This window comes from Aristolochia californica, unplaced genomic scaffold (assembly GCF_029961685.1).
Source record: "Aristolochia californica isolate CCGP_79_NKW_82.1479 unplaced genomic scaffold, dmAriCali1.0.hap1 SCAF_4, whole genome shotgun sequence".
Classification (NCBI taxonomy): domain Eukaryota; kingdom Viridiplantae; phylum Streptophyta; class Magnoliopsida; order Piperales; family Aristolochiaceae; genus Aristolochia; species Aristolochia californica.
The window spans coordinates 44785309-44803782 of NW_027182103.1; the positions used below are offsets into that span (position 1 = coordinate 44785309).

Here is an 18474-nt window from a genome sequence, read left to right on the forward strand (position 1 = left end):
GACTCTTTAAATTACAAATTGCCCGCTGTTACTCTGTTGGCGAAGAAAAAATAAATCGCCGAGCTCTTATGCACCAGTGCTTATGGCTGGCACAATCACGAGGTTCTCCTTTACCCCTGTCCTCCCGGGTAGACCCAAGCTGAAACCCTCGCCTTTGTCTTTCAGAATCGTCGCGTGTTCGACAACCGGAACCAGTACGAGTATCGGCACTGATGAACTGAGAACCCAACTTCTTCACCTTCAAGCAGAGTCTGACATTACGAGGGCCAAAGGTAGGACACCAAAATCGTCTCTCCAATATTTCGGCTGCTTGTCTACGATTCCTTCATTTACAATGTTAAAACCAAACCTTACTGATTCATGTGTTCGAAATTGTAGTCGCAATTGAATTGCTTGGTAATGCCTCTTTCACAGAACCGTAAATGTCTAGACTGCGTTTTGTGGATAGGGACTCGTATCTTCAACGGTACTTATAATTCTTTCTTGGTACAGCAAACAATGCAAGATTGAGGCTAATGAGATTGTCGGAGGCAGTGGAGAATCTACAAAGACAAGCAGCAGCAGATATTCAATCTGGCAAAGAGGATGAAGCCAGAGAGCTTCTTTTACAGAAGAGGAAAGTCATACAAGCGCTTGAGAAATCAAAAATTCGTATCCAAGTTCTCGATCAGCTCTCGGAGAACCTCAACAAGGTAGATATCCTTGGAAGCCGGTGCGTTGTTCTGGTCCTATTTCTGTTCGTCGAAAACGAGGAAGGAAACCTAAAATCAAATTTTAAATAGTACGGTAAAGGTGGATCGCTGTTAGCAAGAGTTATTTCGGTCTATCATCTTACAGTAGCTTTCATTTTGTCAGGCAATTTCTGTAAAGGAAACGCAGTTAATTGGAACTGTTGCTTCCGATCTGGAGGTTAGCAGTGATGATTCTTGTCCAGTGCGCATCATCTCCCCCAAGGATGATAACGCAGAAGAGTCTATACAAACTGAGGTATTGGATCCGGCTGAAAGGGATGATGAAGAACCTGATTTCCAGATTGATGTTCAAACGAAAAACGTACCTGTTGATGATCAGGAAAAAAAAAAAACAGTAACTCCAACTACGAGCGCGGAAAATGAAAACAATATCATCCGGAGCTTGAAGGGCATATCCTCTTATGCGGACTTTCTGGACCATTTGGACAGGCAGCTCCTTCAAATTGAGGAAGAACTTGTCATGGTCTTAAGGTTGTCAAGCTTGGTAATGGGCAGCGATCAGGGGCAGACAAATGCAAAGGAGCAACAAACATTGGTGCTTCTCGAAGATGTCCGCAGAGTAAGAGAGAGGTGAGTTGAGGACTTACAAGTTCGTTTTTGTCACCTGTGACAAGCTGGGTACTCTACTAGTTTCATTGAACATCTTCACAATTTGACTGAAAGATCCAGAGATTCTCCTTTTTCTCATTTGCTATCGCCTTGATGACGGTTTGGATGAGACGAGGGGAATAATGGTGAACACTATGAATGTGTAGTTCTGGGCAGCAGCCCTACTGCATTTGATACGACTCTCTCGGTTTATCTTGAGAATCTACCCCTGTTTATGACAGGATTCTAGGCATCAGGCACAGCCAAGGGCAGAACTGTTAAGTTCAGAAACTTCTGCATATGTGAATGGTATGTCTAGGAGATAAGCTTGGTCATCCTATAGTTCCTTTGATTTTGTTTAAGAGCTTGGGCAGTCTATGTTTTCTTTAATTTGCAGATGCCAGTTGCCACATCTCTGTGTCTTGCTGGAATTATGAGAATTAAGTAACCTAGCAGCTTTTGTTAACCAGTAAGTAACCTGTCCTTTGATCTCGTTGTTTTTACTGCTGGTTATGCTAAGACCTTGTCTGTCCCCTGACTTTTGCTTTTCCTCGGTGCAGATACTGCAGGGATTGTAGTAGGAAATCTACATATAATCAGGTTGAAATCCTTGGCCGCTATTTGCAGGACACTTCACTCAAGATTCAAGTGAAGTTCCTTGGATTACGTTTACTAGCCTCTAGTGTAAAACATCTACTCCAACGTCCCCTTGTTGCATTATCATCTGAAACGATCAGCTACTTTTCTTGTCCAAACATTTTTATCCTTCCATGTTATTTCCATTAGTTATAAATTCTGATTGTTAATAATTTTGTTTCAGTAGAATTCTACAAAATTTTATGAAAAATGCTAGAGTTTTACCCCCACTGACACCTGCATGGCAGCAGGAAGTTAACATTTATTTTGCTCCACTTTGTAGTAGGAAAATGTCTACCATCCCATAAGGCAGTGTTTGGAACACAGAATGGAGAGAAAAGAAAAACAAGGGTTTTTTTTTTTTTGTTGTTGTTGTTTGGATACCTATGAATAATGAAAGAGAAAAAAGAAAAAAAATATAATTTCTCTTGTTTGGATAAAAATAAAAAATAAAAATAATAATAATATTTTTAAATTTTTTTATGGTTAAGATTTTCTCTCAAGTTTTTATTTTATTTTATTCTCAAATTTTATCATTTAATGATTTTTTCTTATATTTTCTTTTCTTTTAATGATTCTCTGCTTGCTACTTTCTTTTTCCCTACTATATACGTCTGCTTCAGTTTCAGTGCTAGAGCAAGACGAAAAAAAAAAAAGAAACCCAAGTGGCCACGACCATAAGTAACTCCAAGATATTAGATCTAGTTCAAACAAGCTAAATCATAACAGGTACAATATAACAATATCGACATTGCTATCTACAGTAATAAACACCAAGAGGTTTCGAAGGACACATTCAGATATTCTTCCGGGTTGGGAATTGGTTCCTCTACTTCTATACTCACTAAGCCTGTGCGAAGTAATAGATGCCGTCCTCCAATGACACCGAGGAGAGGAGGTAGATGTTACTGCTTTAGATCCAAGCTTCATCGCTTCCCCTGTACATACAATCCAAACATTGCCTTGCACCTGACAGACACGTAAGCCCACAGCATGGATCTTGGCTTCGAAGTCCCCCTGTCGCATGCACTTGCCAGTGCAATGAAGAAAACCAAAGCCCCAGGAAAGTTCAATGATGACTCTCCATGAGATCGGAAAGAGTAATCCTGCCACAATTGCCTGTGTCCAGCCTATCGAACTGGTGGCAGATGGGTACAATGTCCTTATCTGCTATCGTCCCCATCTCTTTCAGCTTATATATAACATACTCGGACTTACTGCAATCACAAAGTCCAGTACAGGAATAAATCAATATATCGTTTTCAACTTCAGAGCTATATATGGAGACATTCACAAAAAATTATACTAGAAATTAATCTACCTTAAATAACAGCTACAGCGGGGATGAGACAATAACAATTTGATCTTAATAAAAGTTAAGAAGGTTGATCTGTGAAGCATCATTTCTCTCAAGTCAGTACTAGCAATGCTTTTCCATTTTTATAAGACTAAAAATGGCAGAGACTACGGTTTAACAGTCAACAAAACGTGGCTTATTTGTATAACCTGAAAGAACAAACATCAATGTGACTACTGAGTACAAGCAACTGATTCTTGCTTGGAGGGGTGCCATAGATTGTTCTGAAGTTACCAGATAAGGCAGGTTCCAAGGAAATCATAGTATATGGCAGCTACTCAAATATAGAAGTTGAACTAACTTGCCTTGAAGAGATATGCAACACAATACATGAGTAACTTATCCAAGCCTCCAAAATTGATGCTTACCAAGGGAAAAAAATGGTTCTCTCTTATTCTATAAACCTAAAGAAAGAACATGAATTTTTCACAGATCTTCTGTGGTCATGACTGATTAACAACCTAAAACCGGTAAGTCTACACTTTAAGGTGTTGAGATGAGTAGCTCAGTGATGCAGGGCATGTCTTACAAGAGTTTACTGGAGAATTCATTTCACATCGAGTGATAAAAGCTTAAATGTTTTTGCATGTCCCCTTTTTTTGAGTACTCAATAATGAGCAAAGCCTTCTCCCGTGCAGCATATTGCAAACCATGATTAGTTAAAGGCCCAATACAATATGTCCAAAGAACCATGTAAAGATATTGCCTACCCCTTCGACAATTGCAAGTCTGAATCTGTTAAAGCTGAGAAAACCAGATATTGATGCGATTAGGGACGGGGGCTTAGATAAAGAGAGCATCTTATGTTTAGTAGATGTATCCCTATAAGACCCAAAAATATCCTCGAGTAACATCTTCCCATCTTTTCTAATTTCATTTTAACAAAAATAAAAAAACTGTAAAGTATTTTCGCAGAGGACCAAAATAAAAAAAAATGTAAAAATATTTTCACAGGGGGATAAAATATTGACACCAAGAATCAGAAAAGTAAATACCTGTGTCTTAATCAAATCAAGACATTGTGGATACATGTCTTCAGGAGGGTTTTGATGCACATCTAACAAAAAGCCTGGAGAGAATGTATCACAAGGTGAACTAGCATGTACCTGTAAGGGATCCTAGTGTAATTGTTGGTACTGAATTAAAATTTTCACCACTGTCTGCCTTTCCAAATATAATGGATCAGTTGACAGAGTGAGTTGTTGCTGAGACAAATGTAACTCGAGCATTCAATTGGAGTATCTACTTCTCTGCAGCCTCTTGTAGACATGATTCAGAAAATTTGAGAATGAGAAGCTAAGCCTTTTTTTTTATATAAAATACAATACAAAGCTAATTCTTTAATGTCATCCAAAAGAGTAGCTCATTCAAGCTAAACAACTGCTTAAACCAAAAACAGTGTACAGAGTGGAAAGCCATCCCCAGAAGAAGAAACATTCAAGAAATTTGATTAGGTACCGATAAGTCATCATGGTCACATTCACCAGTGTCTAAATAACATATTGTTGATATATTGCCCTCTCTCTCTCTCTCTCTCTCTCTCTCTCTCTCTCTCTCTATCTATCTATCTATCTATCTTTTGAGGGTCAAACCTGTTCCTATTTTAAAAAGTTAAGAGTTGCACTCTGACCCTCTAAGCAAATGACCATATCAACACTAAGAAGCAGCACTAACAACTGATTACAGATCTCACAAATTGCCAATATCAGTTCAGCCCTAAAAGTCCTCTGCCTGATCAAAACTTACAACTTTACACCCACAAGATATAATTGCTCAAGCGTTTGGTGTGACAGGGTGGGTCATCAGCCTAAGCTATCCACTTGACAGTACACATGGAAAACCCAAGCAATTTAAACTTCATGTCTTTTCAACTTCGTTTTCCATTAGATACTTCATCTTACTTTCTCCATCTCCAACTCTTCTATGCATTCAAACCAAACAACTAGTTATTTCTATATTCATTTTGCTACCAGAGCACACACCGTTCTAATTAAATGTTCCACTCACTTCTCCCAATCAAATAACTCATGTTCTTCCTTAAGCATGTCATATTTGCTGGATGAGACTTTGATCAGATGTCAAGACATGAATTACATCTTTTTTTCTGAAACAACATAGTTTCTAAGAACTAACATCTCTTCTGTAACACAACAAGGGCCCACTGAGACTTCACAATGCTGATACTCTAATCTAATTACAAGAAGATCAGGCAAGTCTATATACAGAGCTTGCTTCATGGAATTGGGTGGAGATCTCCAGATGCAAACCATGAAACATGCAAACACATATCAGCGATGGAAACTCAACTGGGGAATCTCCATTTTTACATAATTTGAAAATTAAAATATGTGAAATATAAGAATAAGTATCCTGGAACCGGGATACTTGAGCTGAAATCTTCAGTGATCATTCATCGATTTAAAAGGAATAACTAGAAATGTGATATAAACTGCCATCACAAAGGAGGGAAAGGGAATACGCAATCCCTGCAGAGTACAAATGATTTTTCAACAACAAAATATCTTCCTTAGACACCTGACAATTAAATCCATAATTCAAAGCACGGGAATATACTTCTATTAATTTTTTTTTCTACATTCATTCATAATGCAAAGAATAGTCCTAATATAACAACTATAAGAGAATCAAAAGACTAGAAATTTCACCTCACAAAACCATTATTATCAATATCAGCAGCGAGAAACTCAGATACAGTCATATCTCTCCCAAGCACCCACTTTGCAATCTTCCGATGTCTCTTATCAATCCTTGCCTCCGCCAAATAGAGAAATGCCCGAGCAACTGCTAGGGTAGACACCAAAAGCCACACCGAAGCAAAAAGCCTCCCCGGCAAAGACTTGAATGCCTTATCCCCGTAACCAACAGTGGTGACTGACATGACTGACAAGTAAAACGAATCTAGCCATCCAAGCCTCTCCACAAAATGCATAACGCCAGTTCCAACACCGATACAGATTACCACCACCCCTAAAGCCAGCCCGACCTTCATGCGAATTCTCATCCTTCCCTTCTTTATGTCCACCAGATAGGGATGCTGGGCGCCACCTTTGACAGCACTGAGTAGTAAAGTCTCCTGCAAGTCGAGGACGTAACTAACCATTCCGCTGAGGAGAATATCAATGAAACCAAACCCGACTAAGACGAATAAAATAGAGAAGACTTTGGTAGAGGGAGACGCAGGGGTAATGTCACCATATCCGATGGTGCACATGGTAACGATACAGAAGTAAAGTGCGTCAACGACGGGATGCGTTTCATTTGCAGAGAAGTGATGGCGGTTGATCGAATAGATGCAAACACCGAGGACAAGGTAGACAGCTAAAAGGAATACTGCCTGGCAGACAATGGAGGAGGAGCCGAACTGGGGTTTGGGAAGCGGATGGAGGTCGATCTCGTTGATGCCGGACATAGCGGGGGCAGTTCTGGATCGGTGGAGATTGGATTTCCTGCCGGTGTTCCATTGCAGGTCGTCGTGGACGGTGACAGGGGAGGAGGGAGAGGGGAGTGGGCGAGGGGATTTTACGGCTAGGGCTTCAGATAGGTCGACGCCATCGCTAGGTCCGAATATGAGAAGGTCCTTTAGATAAGGCGGAGTTAGAGGCGGCGGAGAGTTGATAGGGAGAGTGAATTCTTCAGTCTCAGGAAGAGAGCAGAGCGACGGCGGAGTGGTCGACAAGCGCCTTCTGGGGCTGTTATAGGGCAAGAGAGGTTCCTTATCCATTAAAGATTGTACAAATCTGGATCCCTCGGCATATAACCAAGAAGAATGTCTTCTTCTCCAAATACAAAAAAGGGCTGCCTTTTCCTTCTTCTCGTTTTGTTTATTGAATATTGAACTACAAAAATGGTAGAGAAGAACCCCTTTTCTTGGACTCAATGTGGCCTTAATTGCACCATGGAGGTTCGCGAAAATCTCAGTGTACTTAACTGCATCACGCCAAGTAGTCTGGTCGTCCTTCTTTCTTTTGTTTTTCGGTAACCAACAGATCTCGTCTTCTTGTGTGTAAACTGTGATGTGTATATCAGACAGAAGGTTTAATAAATAATACCATACGGTTCACCGCTCTGGTTAAATCTGAGAGATGGCTTGGCGCCTGATTAATGCCCAAGAAAGTCCAGACGATAATATCCTTTGGTAAATGATGATGAGGAACAAGACAGAAACCCTTCCCCGCGAAGGCCAACAGAAATTCGAAATGAGATTCTAAACTTAAAAAAATTCGCTTTTTTACAGGTCTCGCACGGCTACATTCACAAAGAAAGTTTCAGATGCGACAGGAAGTGTAAAAGACAGGCACCGACATGATTTAATATTTATACAAAAAATGTTTGACTCCCGCTCCATTATTAAAGCATCGTGGAATAAATGGCCTCGTTCAAATTTCTCCGTGAGATGTAGCTCAATAAAAAGGAGATGGAACATGCAACCAACCGAAGGCGTACCATCCAACCAAATCGTCTTGTTTTACATTTTTTATTTCCAGATTGGAAACAATTGCTTGTCGCGACGTAGAAAACTAGCGATGCTGATACATACAAGATAACGCCGACGAAAGCTTTACTGATCATGAAAGGGGTAGAGGACCAGGGGTGCTCCAAGGGCAGAGAGGAATCCTTGATGTTGGTGAAGACAGAAGGGAGCAGAATAGAATTGATGTACAGTGTTTCATTTGCTGGTGTAGTTCCCCGCGAGACTTGCAAGAAGTTGATGAATCGGCTGGACGGCGGTGAAAGGCAAGGCTGCGTCTGGGATCAGGATACGGGTTTCGAAGGCAGAGGTAGAAGGAAAAGGCAGGAGATAATCGTTTTCAGCAGGCAGAGCAGGTGGTTGGCTCGCACAATTGGTTCTGCTTCTCGCCGTCTTGCCATGAATTAATGTTACGTTTCAGGGAACAATTCTTCTTTCTAGTGTCCACTTTTCCACATCTTAAAAGGAGAAGATCGATCAGGCAGGCGCATTTGGAATAATAAGGTTTGGAAACAGAGCACTGAGACCACCTTGATTGACGCTAATGACCAACAATTACAACCATAATGTGAGAGTATGCCATTGAGAGGTTTATGTTATACACTCAATACTCGAGTCCCTGGTGAAAGCTACAGCCCCATTTATTATCAAATTGCTGGCTCGAATATGACGAGCCGATCTCAAGTATTATACCGAGAAAGTATTACAATGAAAATGCTCATCACGGTATTGGATTCTCAAGCAATGCAGCTTGCTAATCGTCATCCACGAGTACATTGCGACGCCTCTGGATCTGAATAACATATCCAAAGAATTAGCTTACCGCTGAAAAATACAAGAATCCGAATGATAGATATAGGAGCTTACAGTCACTTTGGTCTGTTTTGCAGTTTGGGTGTTGATCTGCTCAATCAAAGATATAAGCCTCTCCTCAGAAACCTGTCAAAGAACATATCAAACACTGTTAAATTATAGAAATAATAATAGCAGATGGAGACGTATTGATATTATTAGTACTACTGATGTCTCCAAATTACAACTAAAGGTTCAATCCAAAATTAGTCTTCTCAAAAAGGGTAAACAGGAAAGTCAAATTACCTTCTCAACAATCTGACCCATTTGGGAAGCTCTAAGAATAACATCCTCAACTCCTCTTGCCTTCTCAGGTTTCACAAGTGCAATACGAGCAACTGATAAAATCAAGGAGACCAGACCACTCTGAGAAGGCCTAAACTGATACAATAGAAAACAGGATAACCACAAAGTTGCAGTCCATGCATGGGGGTACCATATGATTTGTAAAACAAACCAATGCTGACACATGTTAGACAAAAATCTTCTCCTGGTAGTCAAAAAGCCACAGACAGAAATCCTCAAATGCTTAGAATCATACCCTGTAACAGTATGTTCATTAAAAGATTATATTTTGAGGAAAAGTCCAGGCTAATGTAATCAAACATGATGTGTACTTTTTTAAGTTTTCAAGTAACTGCAGTTAGCAAATCAACAACTTAGCAGTTTTCCTGGTCAAACTGTACAAATTTGGTTTGTTTGTAAAATTACCTGCTTCCCAGTAATAAGTGTTTATGATTATTACAAGCTTCTTTTTTTTACAAGTGAATGATTATTTCAAACCAAGGCCTAAGAAATGTCAACTGAGGGAGCTGGCAAATGGAATAGTCTGCAAAATAAGGCACTTTGTCAAAATCACTACTGTCCATGCATCGACAGTGGATGGAATAATTAGGCCATGACATAGTACATAAAATACACACCTAATTATGTCACTGTACAAATATAACCTGTAAATGAAAACTGTCCATTCACCATTATAACCTCTAGGAGACACTTCGAACTTAATTATTAGATACAATAAAAATAAGAACCGCAGGGCGTTTTTCTTTGAATGTCCACTCATGTTATTTTGGGAATATTCCAGATAATATGCAGCTAACACTGCTCATTTCTGAAACAAAAAATCAGACTTATTTAAGAAAAACATGGCTCCTTTTCCAAAGGCATTCTCGTGCATTTTAGATTCTTATCGTAGATTCATATAATTTGATATGGCATGTGAATCACTGGAAAAGAAATGTACAACTAATCTAATAATAAAGCTCTGTAAGGGAAATACGGGAGCCTTATGCAGCCATACAAAGTGTTTTAATCCATTTTTTACAACGTAAAAGAAGACATAACCTGTATTGTTAGAGAAAAAATGGAATGGCGGAATGGATAACAAAGAAATAGTGAACATATCTATTTTGATGAGTTATGAAAGAATAATGATGATTTATTTTTTAATCACTACAAAATATATCTCAGATTACCTATCCTCGTGCTTCATTTGTAAATGAAGAGACCGAAGAAAGCTGTTTCATCCACAAAAGAAAGAGAGAAAAACACATACAACCAGGAAAGGAGGACAATTGCATGACAACCATGCTAAGCACACGCCCAAAGCAGGTCATAGCCAATTCCATGCATCAGTCATTGAAGCCAACTAGACATCATTCAGCAGAAAAAGATTCAAATTTCAAGAAAACCAAATGAACTGCAAAAGACATCTGAGTAATCACAAAAGGTTGTAAGAAGACATTAATGTGAAGGTAGTTCCAATAACTTAAACAAAAACTAATCTATAGCAATCTTACGTCTTTCTCGTGCTTCAGAAGACAAAATTTGACTAAGCATCATCTGACGTCGTTCATCAGCTTCCCTAGAAATTAGAGGTTGAGACCATTAATTCATATGTCCTAGACAGTCTCAAGATGCATAAAAGGAACCAGAATTGATAGATAACAAAGTTTAGTTTCAACATTTAAAAGGTTGCTCAAAATAAATAGAATTAAAGCAAAAACATGCACTTAATGTAATAATTATTGACTGAAAAAGAACCTTTTAGCATTTTCCTGTGCAGCCTGCTGCTCTGGGTTTTGTTGATTACCCTACACAAACCATCATATTCAGTGTTATATCCTTAGCAATAAAAAAATTAAGAGCATTAAACACCAGATAAGACATAAACTACTAACAAGGCCACGTTGTGCCATTAACTCCTGCATTCTCCTTTGCCTGATTGCTTCTAATTCTGGGTCATCCTATAATAAAAAAAAATTCCCTTTCAGTACACTCGAATTCCAACACAAGAAATATCAGTTTAACTCCTGATGATTACTTCCTCAAAATTGTTTTGAGTTTGTTATCAGGAATAACAGCAAAGATAAATATATGTTACACATAAAACTTTGACAGATTGATATATACTACAGTACACCATCTATCAGAAAGATAAGATGTCAGAATTATAAACATCAATATGCAAACACAGTTTGATATAGCAATGACAGGACAATTTCTACTTCATGTCCCTTAATTATATAACTTTTGAGGAATAATTGCATGCTTTCTGTTTTCCCTTTTGTCTCTTTTCTGGATGGTACATAACATATTACTAATAACTCTAACACTAGCAATTGATTATTTTAAGATGCTCCGGAATGTTACTTATAGTTGATAAACACAATACACAACATATACATCCATGACTACACAAAGGCATTTAGGCCAAATGCCTGTTAACAGAAAACTATTGACCACAACCAAGTTGCTCTGATAATGCACATCCATCAAAAGAGGAAATCTTCAAAAACCCAAAATTTAAAATTTTCTATATTCTACAATACCACATAAGGATTAAGCATCAATCTACTCATCCAATCAGAAATGAAGTAACAGTTGAAAGATGCAACCAAATGCAGAGTTGATTATTGTTGTTGAAGAAAATGGTATAACTGTCAGTCAAGAGAATAAAGAAGACTTATTAGAGATGATAGCAATAAAACGACATTGGTCAAGTATTGATGGATTTATTTGTTACATGGAAGATGATGATACAATTTCCTTTTTCAATTGTGGCAGCCGTATAGGTGACCAATTGTGGGAGCCATGTAGCTCACCAATAAACTCAAGCCTTCTCTGGCTTAAAGATATAGGAGCATCTATCTTTGTATTGATGACATTTCTAGAATAGTCAACCACAGCTGTCAGTTGCAAACAAAAGATAATGGGCAGACTTAAATAAAGGCAGCTAGTCCATCCATAATGAGTGAAAATAATAGCTGTGGTCTTTTTAAATAATAGCTCATTCCTGATTTAAGGCCATAATCAAAGGAAACATATTGGTCTGTGCTTGTCGTGGTACCCCTAGTTACAACAAACTCAGAAATATGTCTACCCAGATAAAAAACTTCCTGCTTCTTATTATGCAAAAGCCAGATCTTTCGTGAATCTATCAAATACACTCTCCAAAGCAAGACCACGTGTAGGTTGTTGTTCTTATCCAATATTTCTCCATGAAGAACCTAAACAAGATTACGTACTTAGTTCATCTCCTTGGCATGAGCCAAACGGAGTTCTCGTTTCATGAGGGTCAACCTACAACTATTTTCAGCTTTTCTCTCCCATAATTCTACGGACTGACTTTATAGCACTCCCGGGGAGTCATTAGATTTGGATTTTTCTTTTGTTCTTAAAGATGGGCGCCACCACACTTCTACTCCACATCCAATTGACATCCACGTCACGTATTCAATATCCCTTTGACCATACTAGACTAAAGTTACCTGAAACAGATGATCATGATAATTGAACAGTCAACGAACCCAAAATCCATTCTCACTAGAAATAGTTTCAATAGAATCAAATGACAACTGGAGTCTAATTTCTAAAACGGACTAAACTCATTCAGCTGCTATTTAGAAGTGTAAAGAACAGTGACATTGATCATCCCCCATAGCAATTCTCATCTGAAACTTGAAAGCATTCCGCGAGGAAAGATGAACCCATGAGCCAAATTCACAGAAACTAAGAGAAACAGCTGCAAAATTCACGCACCATTGTTCGTAAGAGTCGGGGCAATCAAACGACGTTGCTTAGACTCCCTGATCTCAATGTGCCTACAGCGCCCGAGAAAATGCTTGGCCTGCGAGGCGACCTGCCACTGATCAAGCCCTAATGTTAATATTTTAAAGATTTTTCCGTATGAAAACGATTATCATTATCGTCGCGTGCACGGGACGCTGCTGCCTCGACGCGAGCAAGACCCTTAGGACTTGGTTGAGGGACTGGGCTCCATATGGATCTCCAATTGTCATATCAACAGGCCTAAATTCAGCTTAATTCATTCCAATTGAAAAGGTTCAAAATATTCGAATGAAACCCAATTCAAGCCCACAAAATATATCTTTCCTCTAATTTGGTACGGTTCATAGAATCATACTTCACACACGTGTTCGATATGAAGGCATCGAGTTGACTGGTGACTCAGTCGGATTACTTCCGAGTCGGACTTGACCCTTCTAGTCATGATCGATCAGAGTACAGGTATCTCACTCATAGTTACTACCAGACTCATCTACTCCAATTCGGATTTCTTGGGACCAATATCTCTACTGCTGCTAATCTTATAAAAACTAGGTGTGCTCGAATTCTTGCCATGCAATGTTAACAACCTGATCGTAAGATGCCCAATGCCAACCTGTAGTTTCACCCAGAAGACCATAATCAAAGATTGCAGTCCGCAGAGATCTTCGAAAGTTAGATCTGATAAAAAAGAAATTCATCTGGACGTTATGAAGAAATCACTAATTAACAGTTCGAACTTTGAAAAAATAAGCGACAGAACATAGAACAACGTCTTTCATGGAGGTCTGGTAGTAATATATCATGGTAATTAAGTAATAAGACGTAAATGAATTGAGAAATTACAGGAAGAGGTAATTTTTTACATGGTTGTTTAGATTATTCAGAAGTTCAAATTGTTTGGATCAGATCAGATTAGATTAGATTAGATTAGATAAGGGATTAGAGTCGTTATTATCAACAATTTTGTTTTCTTGGAATATCTAACATGCTCGTCTATAAATAAGATCCCATAACGTGAGTCTGCAAACTGATTACCAACCCATCACAATGGATTCATGGCGTTTGGGTTGGTGTTATTTGGTGATGTTGATGACGACGATGCTCTCTTTCCCATATGGGGGAGAGTGTGCCATGTCTGCTGTAGGGGATCCTGGAATGAAGAGAGACAGTCTGCGAGTGGCCCTCGAATCCTGGAACCAGTGCAATGAGGTTGGAGAAGAAGTCCCCTTCCAAGGAAGCCCGAGGGCAGCCGATTGCTTCGACGTCCTCAGCGAGCCTTCAGACGACAGTAAGTTGTTCTTCTCTCGAACTACATGGTCATGGAAGCTGTGTTTCTAGTTACTGTTCGATTAACCATAGGAGTCATTAGACATCGAAGCCGAAACGATGGTCTGCCGTGAATCGAGATGTTACCTATTCGTTGTACTTTTTGTTTTAATTCCGCTCCTGTTGTTTATTCTTTGTGTTGTTCAAACAGCCTAAGCTTTCCCAGAAATCGTCTGAAAGTATACTTCTCCGGAAGAAAAACACAAAAAGAACTTATTTCTGCAAAACAACGACTGCATCATTTATTTTCAAAAATACCAAACTTTGACCAGTCCACTGGACATATGGATAATCAAAGGCAACACGTAAGTTTTGACTGTTTACATGTTGACAACTCTTTTGTGTGGTATGGTAGTTGAACACATCGGTTGCCATGTCATTATTTTTACACGTCATTATCAATTTTTCTCTTTTGCCCCATCATATATTGCCACGTCAGCTCGCGCCACATAAGCCCTCCCTTATATGTTTTTTTGTTCTAATCTTTCTTCCTCAGTCTTTCTCCTCTCCTCTCGCCCTCTCTCCCCTGCTGCCGCCGCTCGGCCACGACGGCTCCCCTGTTGCCGCCCCTTCTCTAAAAAACCGAAGGCCTACTCACCCTCTAAACCCAAATTTGAATTTCAGAAGCCGATTTATTAGGGTGATTTTTTAGGGTTTTTGTTAATTGAATCTAATTATTGTGTTTAATTATAATATTTATTTGAATTTAGTGTTTAATTACTGTATTGATTTTTTGTGATTTACTATTTAATTTATGATTTTATGTTAATGAAATTTCTGTCAATTGCAGATAAATTAAAATTATTGTAAAGTTTTGTAAGATTTTTAATTAACTAATATATTTTGTAGTCATTTATTATTTTGTAAATAAGGTAATAAAAGTATACAAATAAATTATATTTTTAAACTCTAAAATCATTTTTTGTATATTTTCTACTTATAAATATTTTAAATTCATAGTAAATGGGTTAGAGTTAGATTTTTTTTATTTATAAATATTTTAAATTTCTAAATATTATTATTTTGTAAATAAGGTGATATAAAGTATACAAATAAATTATATTTTTAAATTCAAAAATAACTTTTTTTATTTTTTTAATTTATAAATATTTTAAATCGATAATATATGGGTAAGACTTAAGAGTAAGATTTTTTCTATTTATAAATACTTTAAATCTAATTATTTTACTTATTTTATTTTTTTTTTAAAATATGAAATAATAAAAAGTGTAACGATAATTTTTTAATTAATAAATATTTAAATTGATATTAAATGGTGTTAAATAAGTAAGAGTTAAGTTTTTAATAGTTAATTAAATTATTGAATAATTTATTATTTTAGATATAAGGTAATAAAAAGTGTATTTGATTTTTTATTTTTTGTAAATTTATTCAAAAATTTATCATGTAATGATGTGGTAGCAGACATGACAGATGACGTGGCAGTCGATGTGTTAATTTGTCGTATTCTACCGATGATGTGGTGACATGTAAGCAGTCAAAGCTTATGTGTCGCCTTTGACTGTCCACATGTACAGTGGACCAGTGGTATTTTTGAAAATAAGTTGTCATTGTTTCGTAAATAAGTTTTTTTAAACTGATAAAAAAATATTCTGATAGTAGATTGCTTGGCCTTCGGACAACTGGGTACGTGGAAGAAACCAGTAAGAGATGAATTGTGGAGCAAGAAGCCCCTACACATCGCTGTTAATCATTTATAATAGAATAGGCAATTTAGGATTTCTTGAACTGCTGGATTTCTCAAATTTAGGATTGAGGAAATCTATTTTTAATTTACAGAGAATGATAGCACGTCAATGAAGCACTCGATAATTCACAGAGTGACGGAACAAGACAACAAGCTCGGTGTGGGTGATCCCTTCCTCGGGATTCCTCCCGAAGCCCTACACGATGTCGACCTCTACGCCCCTGCAAAAGAGGCTTACCTGGGCTACCAATGCCAGGTGAACGAGTACCCTAATCCGTGGCAGTTCTGGATGATCATGCTGAAAAGTGGCAACATGGATGTGGACGCCGGCCTCTGCCCTGAAAACGGGAAGAAGATTGGTCCCTTCGAGCCCTCTACCAGGTTTCCATGCTTTGGACCTGGTTGCATGAATCACCCCATGATCTTCCACGAGTATACAAGCTTGCAGGGAGACAATGTGACTCTTCAGGGAAGTTTCTACGGGACATATGATTTGGATGCCAACAGGAGAGTAAGCGTGGAAAGCCAAAACATCTCCTACTACTCTATAGTTTGGAAGAAGGAGATTGGGAAGGGTAGCTGGGTTTTCCATCATAAGTTGAGGACTTCCGCCAAGTATCCATGGCTGATGCTCTACCTCAGGTCCGACGCCACCAAGGGGCTTTCCGGCGGTTACCATTACCCCACAAGAGGGATGTCGAAGATTGTAAGTTCTCTCTTCTTGAACTACTACTACTTTTACTGTTAAACAATCCCAGTTTCTGCTTCTTCCAAAAACTGAATGATAAAATTCCTGTGCAGATTCCGCAGTCACCGAACTTCAAAGTACGTCACACCCTGAACATATCAAAGGGAGGCGGTCCCCAGAGCCAATTCTACCTCCTCGACATGGGAAGCTGTTGGAAGAACGACGGCAGACCCTGCGACGGTGATGTATTGACGGATGTCACACGATACAGCGAGATGGTCATAAATCCGGCAGTCACGTCATGGTGCAGGGCAGACAACCTTAACGTCTGCCCTCCTTACCACACTTTTCCCAACGGTACTCGTGTTCACCGTACTGATAAAGTCAACTTCCCCTATTCGGCTTATCACCTCCATTGCAGCCCTGGCAACGCCCAATACTTGGAAGCTCCCTTCGATTTGTGCGACCCCTACAGCAATCCTCAGGCCCAAGAGATATTGCAGATAGTCCCACATCCTGTTTGGGGCGATTACGGCTACCCCACGAAAGCAGGTGAAGGATGGATTGGAGATGCAAGAACATGGGAGCTTGACGTTGGGAGGTTGTCAAGGGATTTGTATTTCTATCAGGTATTTCTTCTGCTGCTTTTCTTTGTTTGACTGCTGCTACTCTGCTACAATTGACTTCTATCCTCACTGTAAACTCGTTTTACTGTGCATCAGGATCCTGGGACTCCACCGGCGAAGAGAATATGGCCATCGATTGACGTAGGAACAGAGATATACATCAGTGCAGAGGGTGAAGTCGCAGAGTGGACATTGTCTGATTTTGACATTATCATCACTGATCCCGAGCAGTGAAGCTTATTATTGTAGTTCAGGAAAAGATACAAAATGCAGGGCACAACTTGTGCCAGCAAGTAAACACTGTTATCCTTCGGTTGAATATTGTTCATATCAGGGTTTTAGAGTTTGTACTGATTGAAGAGAAATCTGCCTGATAGAGGAATTGTCATAGTCAACGAATTCATTATTTGCAACTTTTAGCAGCTTCTAAATTCGAGCACTTCAATCGAAGAAACAGCAAAAGAAACTTTTCAATTTCATATCATCAAGCCACATGCCATGATACCTGCCACATCATAGAAAAGCTACATGTAAGATACCACATCATCATAATATATTGTGCCACATATTTTATGATTGATTTAAGTAATTTTATAATAATAAATATTTTAAAAATATTAATTTCTGGTTTTTAAAATCTTATATATTTCATTTTATTACCTTTAATTGAATATAAAAATAATTATTTAAAATATTTTTATTTTAATTAATACCTTTTATTATCATTTTAAGATATTATTTGATTTAATACAATATTTTGTAAAAAAAATTTAAAAATCTTACATATATCATTTTATTACCTTTACTTTAATATAATAAAAAAATATAACTTAATTATTAATAATTTAAAACTATTTTTATTGTAATTAATACCTTTTATTATAGTTTAAGATATTATTTGATTTAATAAAATATTTTTTAAAAAAGGTTTAAAAAATCTAACGTATTTCTTTTTATTACCTTCACTTTAATATAATAAAATATATATTAAAAAATTATTTTTTTGTAATTAATACATTTATTATCGTTATAAGATATTATTTAATTTAATACAATTTTTTGAAGAAAATAATTTATTTTTTAAAATTATTATTTGTTGATACACATTTTACTACCTTCTATTTTAATAAAAAAATATAAAATTCCTATATTAATTAATTAAAAAATTATATTCTTACCTATTTAATACCTTTCATTATCGATTTAAAATACTTTTTAATTGAAAAAAATATTTTTAGTGTTTAAAAAATCTAATTTATCAGCACACTTTTTATTACCTTACAACTACAATAATAAATATAAAATAAGTATATTAATTAGTTAAAAAATCTTCTTCTAATATGTTTAACATATTTTATTATCGATTTACGATATTTTC

General features: G+C 37.6%; 4 protein-coding genes across 5 annotated transcripts; 2 read left to right on the forward strand and 2 right to left on the reverse strand.

Moving 5' to 3' along the window:
- Positions 1-3: 3 nt before the first annotated feature.
- On the forward strand, positions 4-2320 carry LOC137962647 (uncharacterized). Of its 2 annotated transcripts, XR_011115152.1 has the most exons (6): positions 4-272; positions 493-692; positions 856-1322; positions 1583-1649; positions 1738-1809; positions 1901-2320. XR_011115152.1 is itself a non-coding variant. In XM_068809647.1 (4 exons), the coding sequence occupies exons 1-4, from the start codon at positions 83-85 to the stop codon at positions 1620-1622; spliced, it is 897 nt and encodes a 298-aa protein (XP_068665748.1). In that variant the 5' UTR covers positions 4-82; the 3' UTR covers positions 1623-1718. The 2 variants fall into 2 exon arrangements, 1 of the variants encoding a protein (XP_068665748.1); XM_068809647.1 differs by lacking the exons at positions 1738-1809; positions 1901-2320 and having other exon boundaries at positions 1583-1718.
- Positions 2321-2647: 327 nt separating this feature from the next.
- On the reverse strand, positions 2648-7360 carry LOC137963710 (two-pore potassium channel 3-like). The gene is made up of 2 exons (XM_068810880.1): positions 6000-7360; positions 2648-3193 (listed from the first exon to the last, which is right to left on the reverse strand). Exons 1-2 carry the CDS (start codon positions 7073-7075, stop codon positions 3046-3048), a joined length of 1224 nt encoding a protein of 407 aa, XP_068666981.1. The 5' UTR covers positions 7076-7360; the 3' UTR covers positions 2648-3045.
- Positions 7361-8334: 974 nt separating this feature from the next.
- On the reverse strand, positions 8335-12882 carry LOC137962044 (uncharacterized). Its single transcript, XM_068808756.1, has 7 exons — positions 12719-12882; positions 10858-10923; positions 10721-10770; positions 10477-10541; positions 8921-9012; positions 8690-8761; positions 8335-8615 (listed from the first exon to the last, which is right to left on the reverse strand). The coding sequence occupies exons 1-7, from the start codon at positions 12719-12721 to the stop codon at positions 8577-8579; spliced, it is 387 nt and encodes a 128-aa protein (XP_068664857.1). The 5' UTR covers positions 12722-12882; the 3' UTR covers positions 8335-8576.
- A 997-nt stretch (positions 12883-13879) lies between these two features.
- Positions 13880-17330, forward strand: LOC137963435 (uncharacterized). The gene is made up of 4 exons (XM_068810555.1): positions 13880-14036; positions 15875-16488; positions 16584-17099; positions 17193-17330. Exons 1-4 carry the CDS (start codon positions 13880-13882, stop codon positions 17328-17330), a joined length of 1425 nt encoding a protein of 474 aa, XP_068666656.1.
- Positions 17331-18474: the final 1144 nt, after the last annotated feature.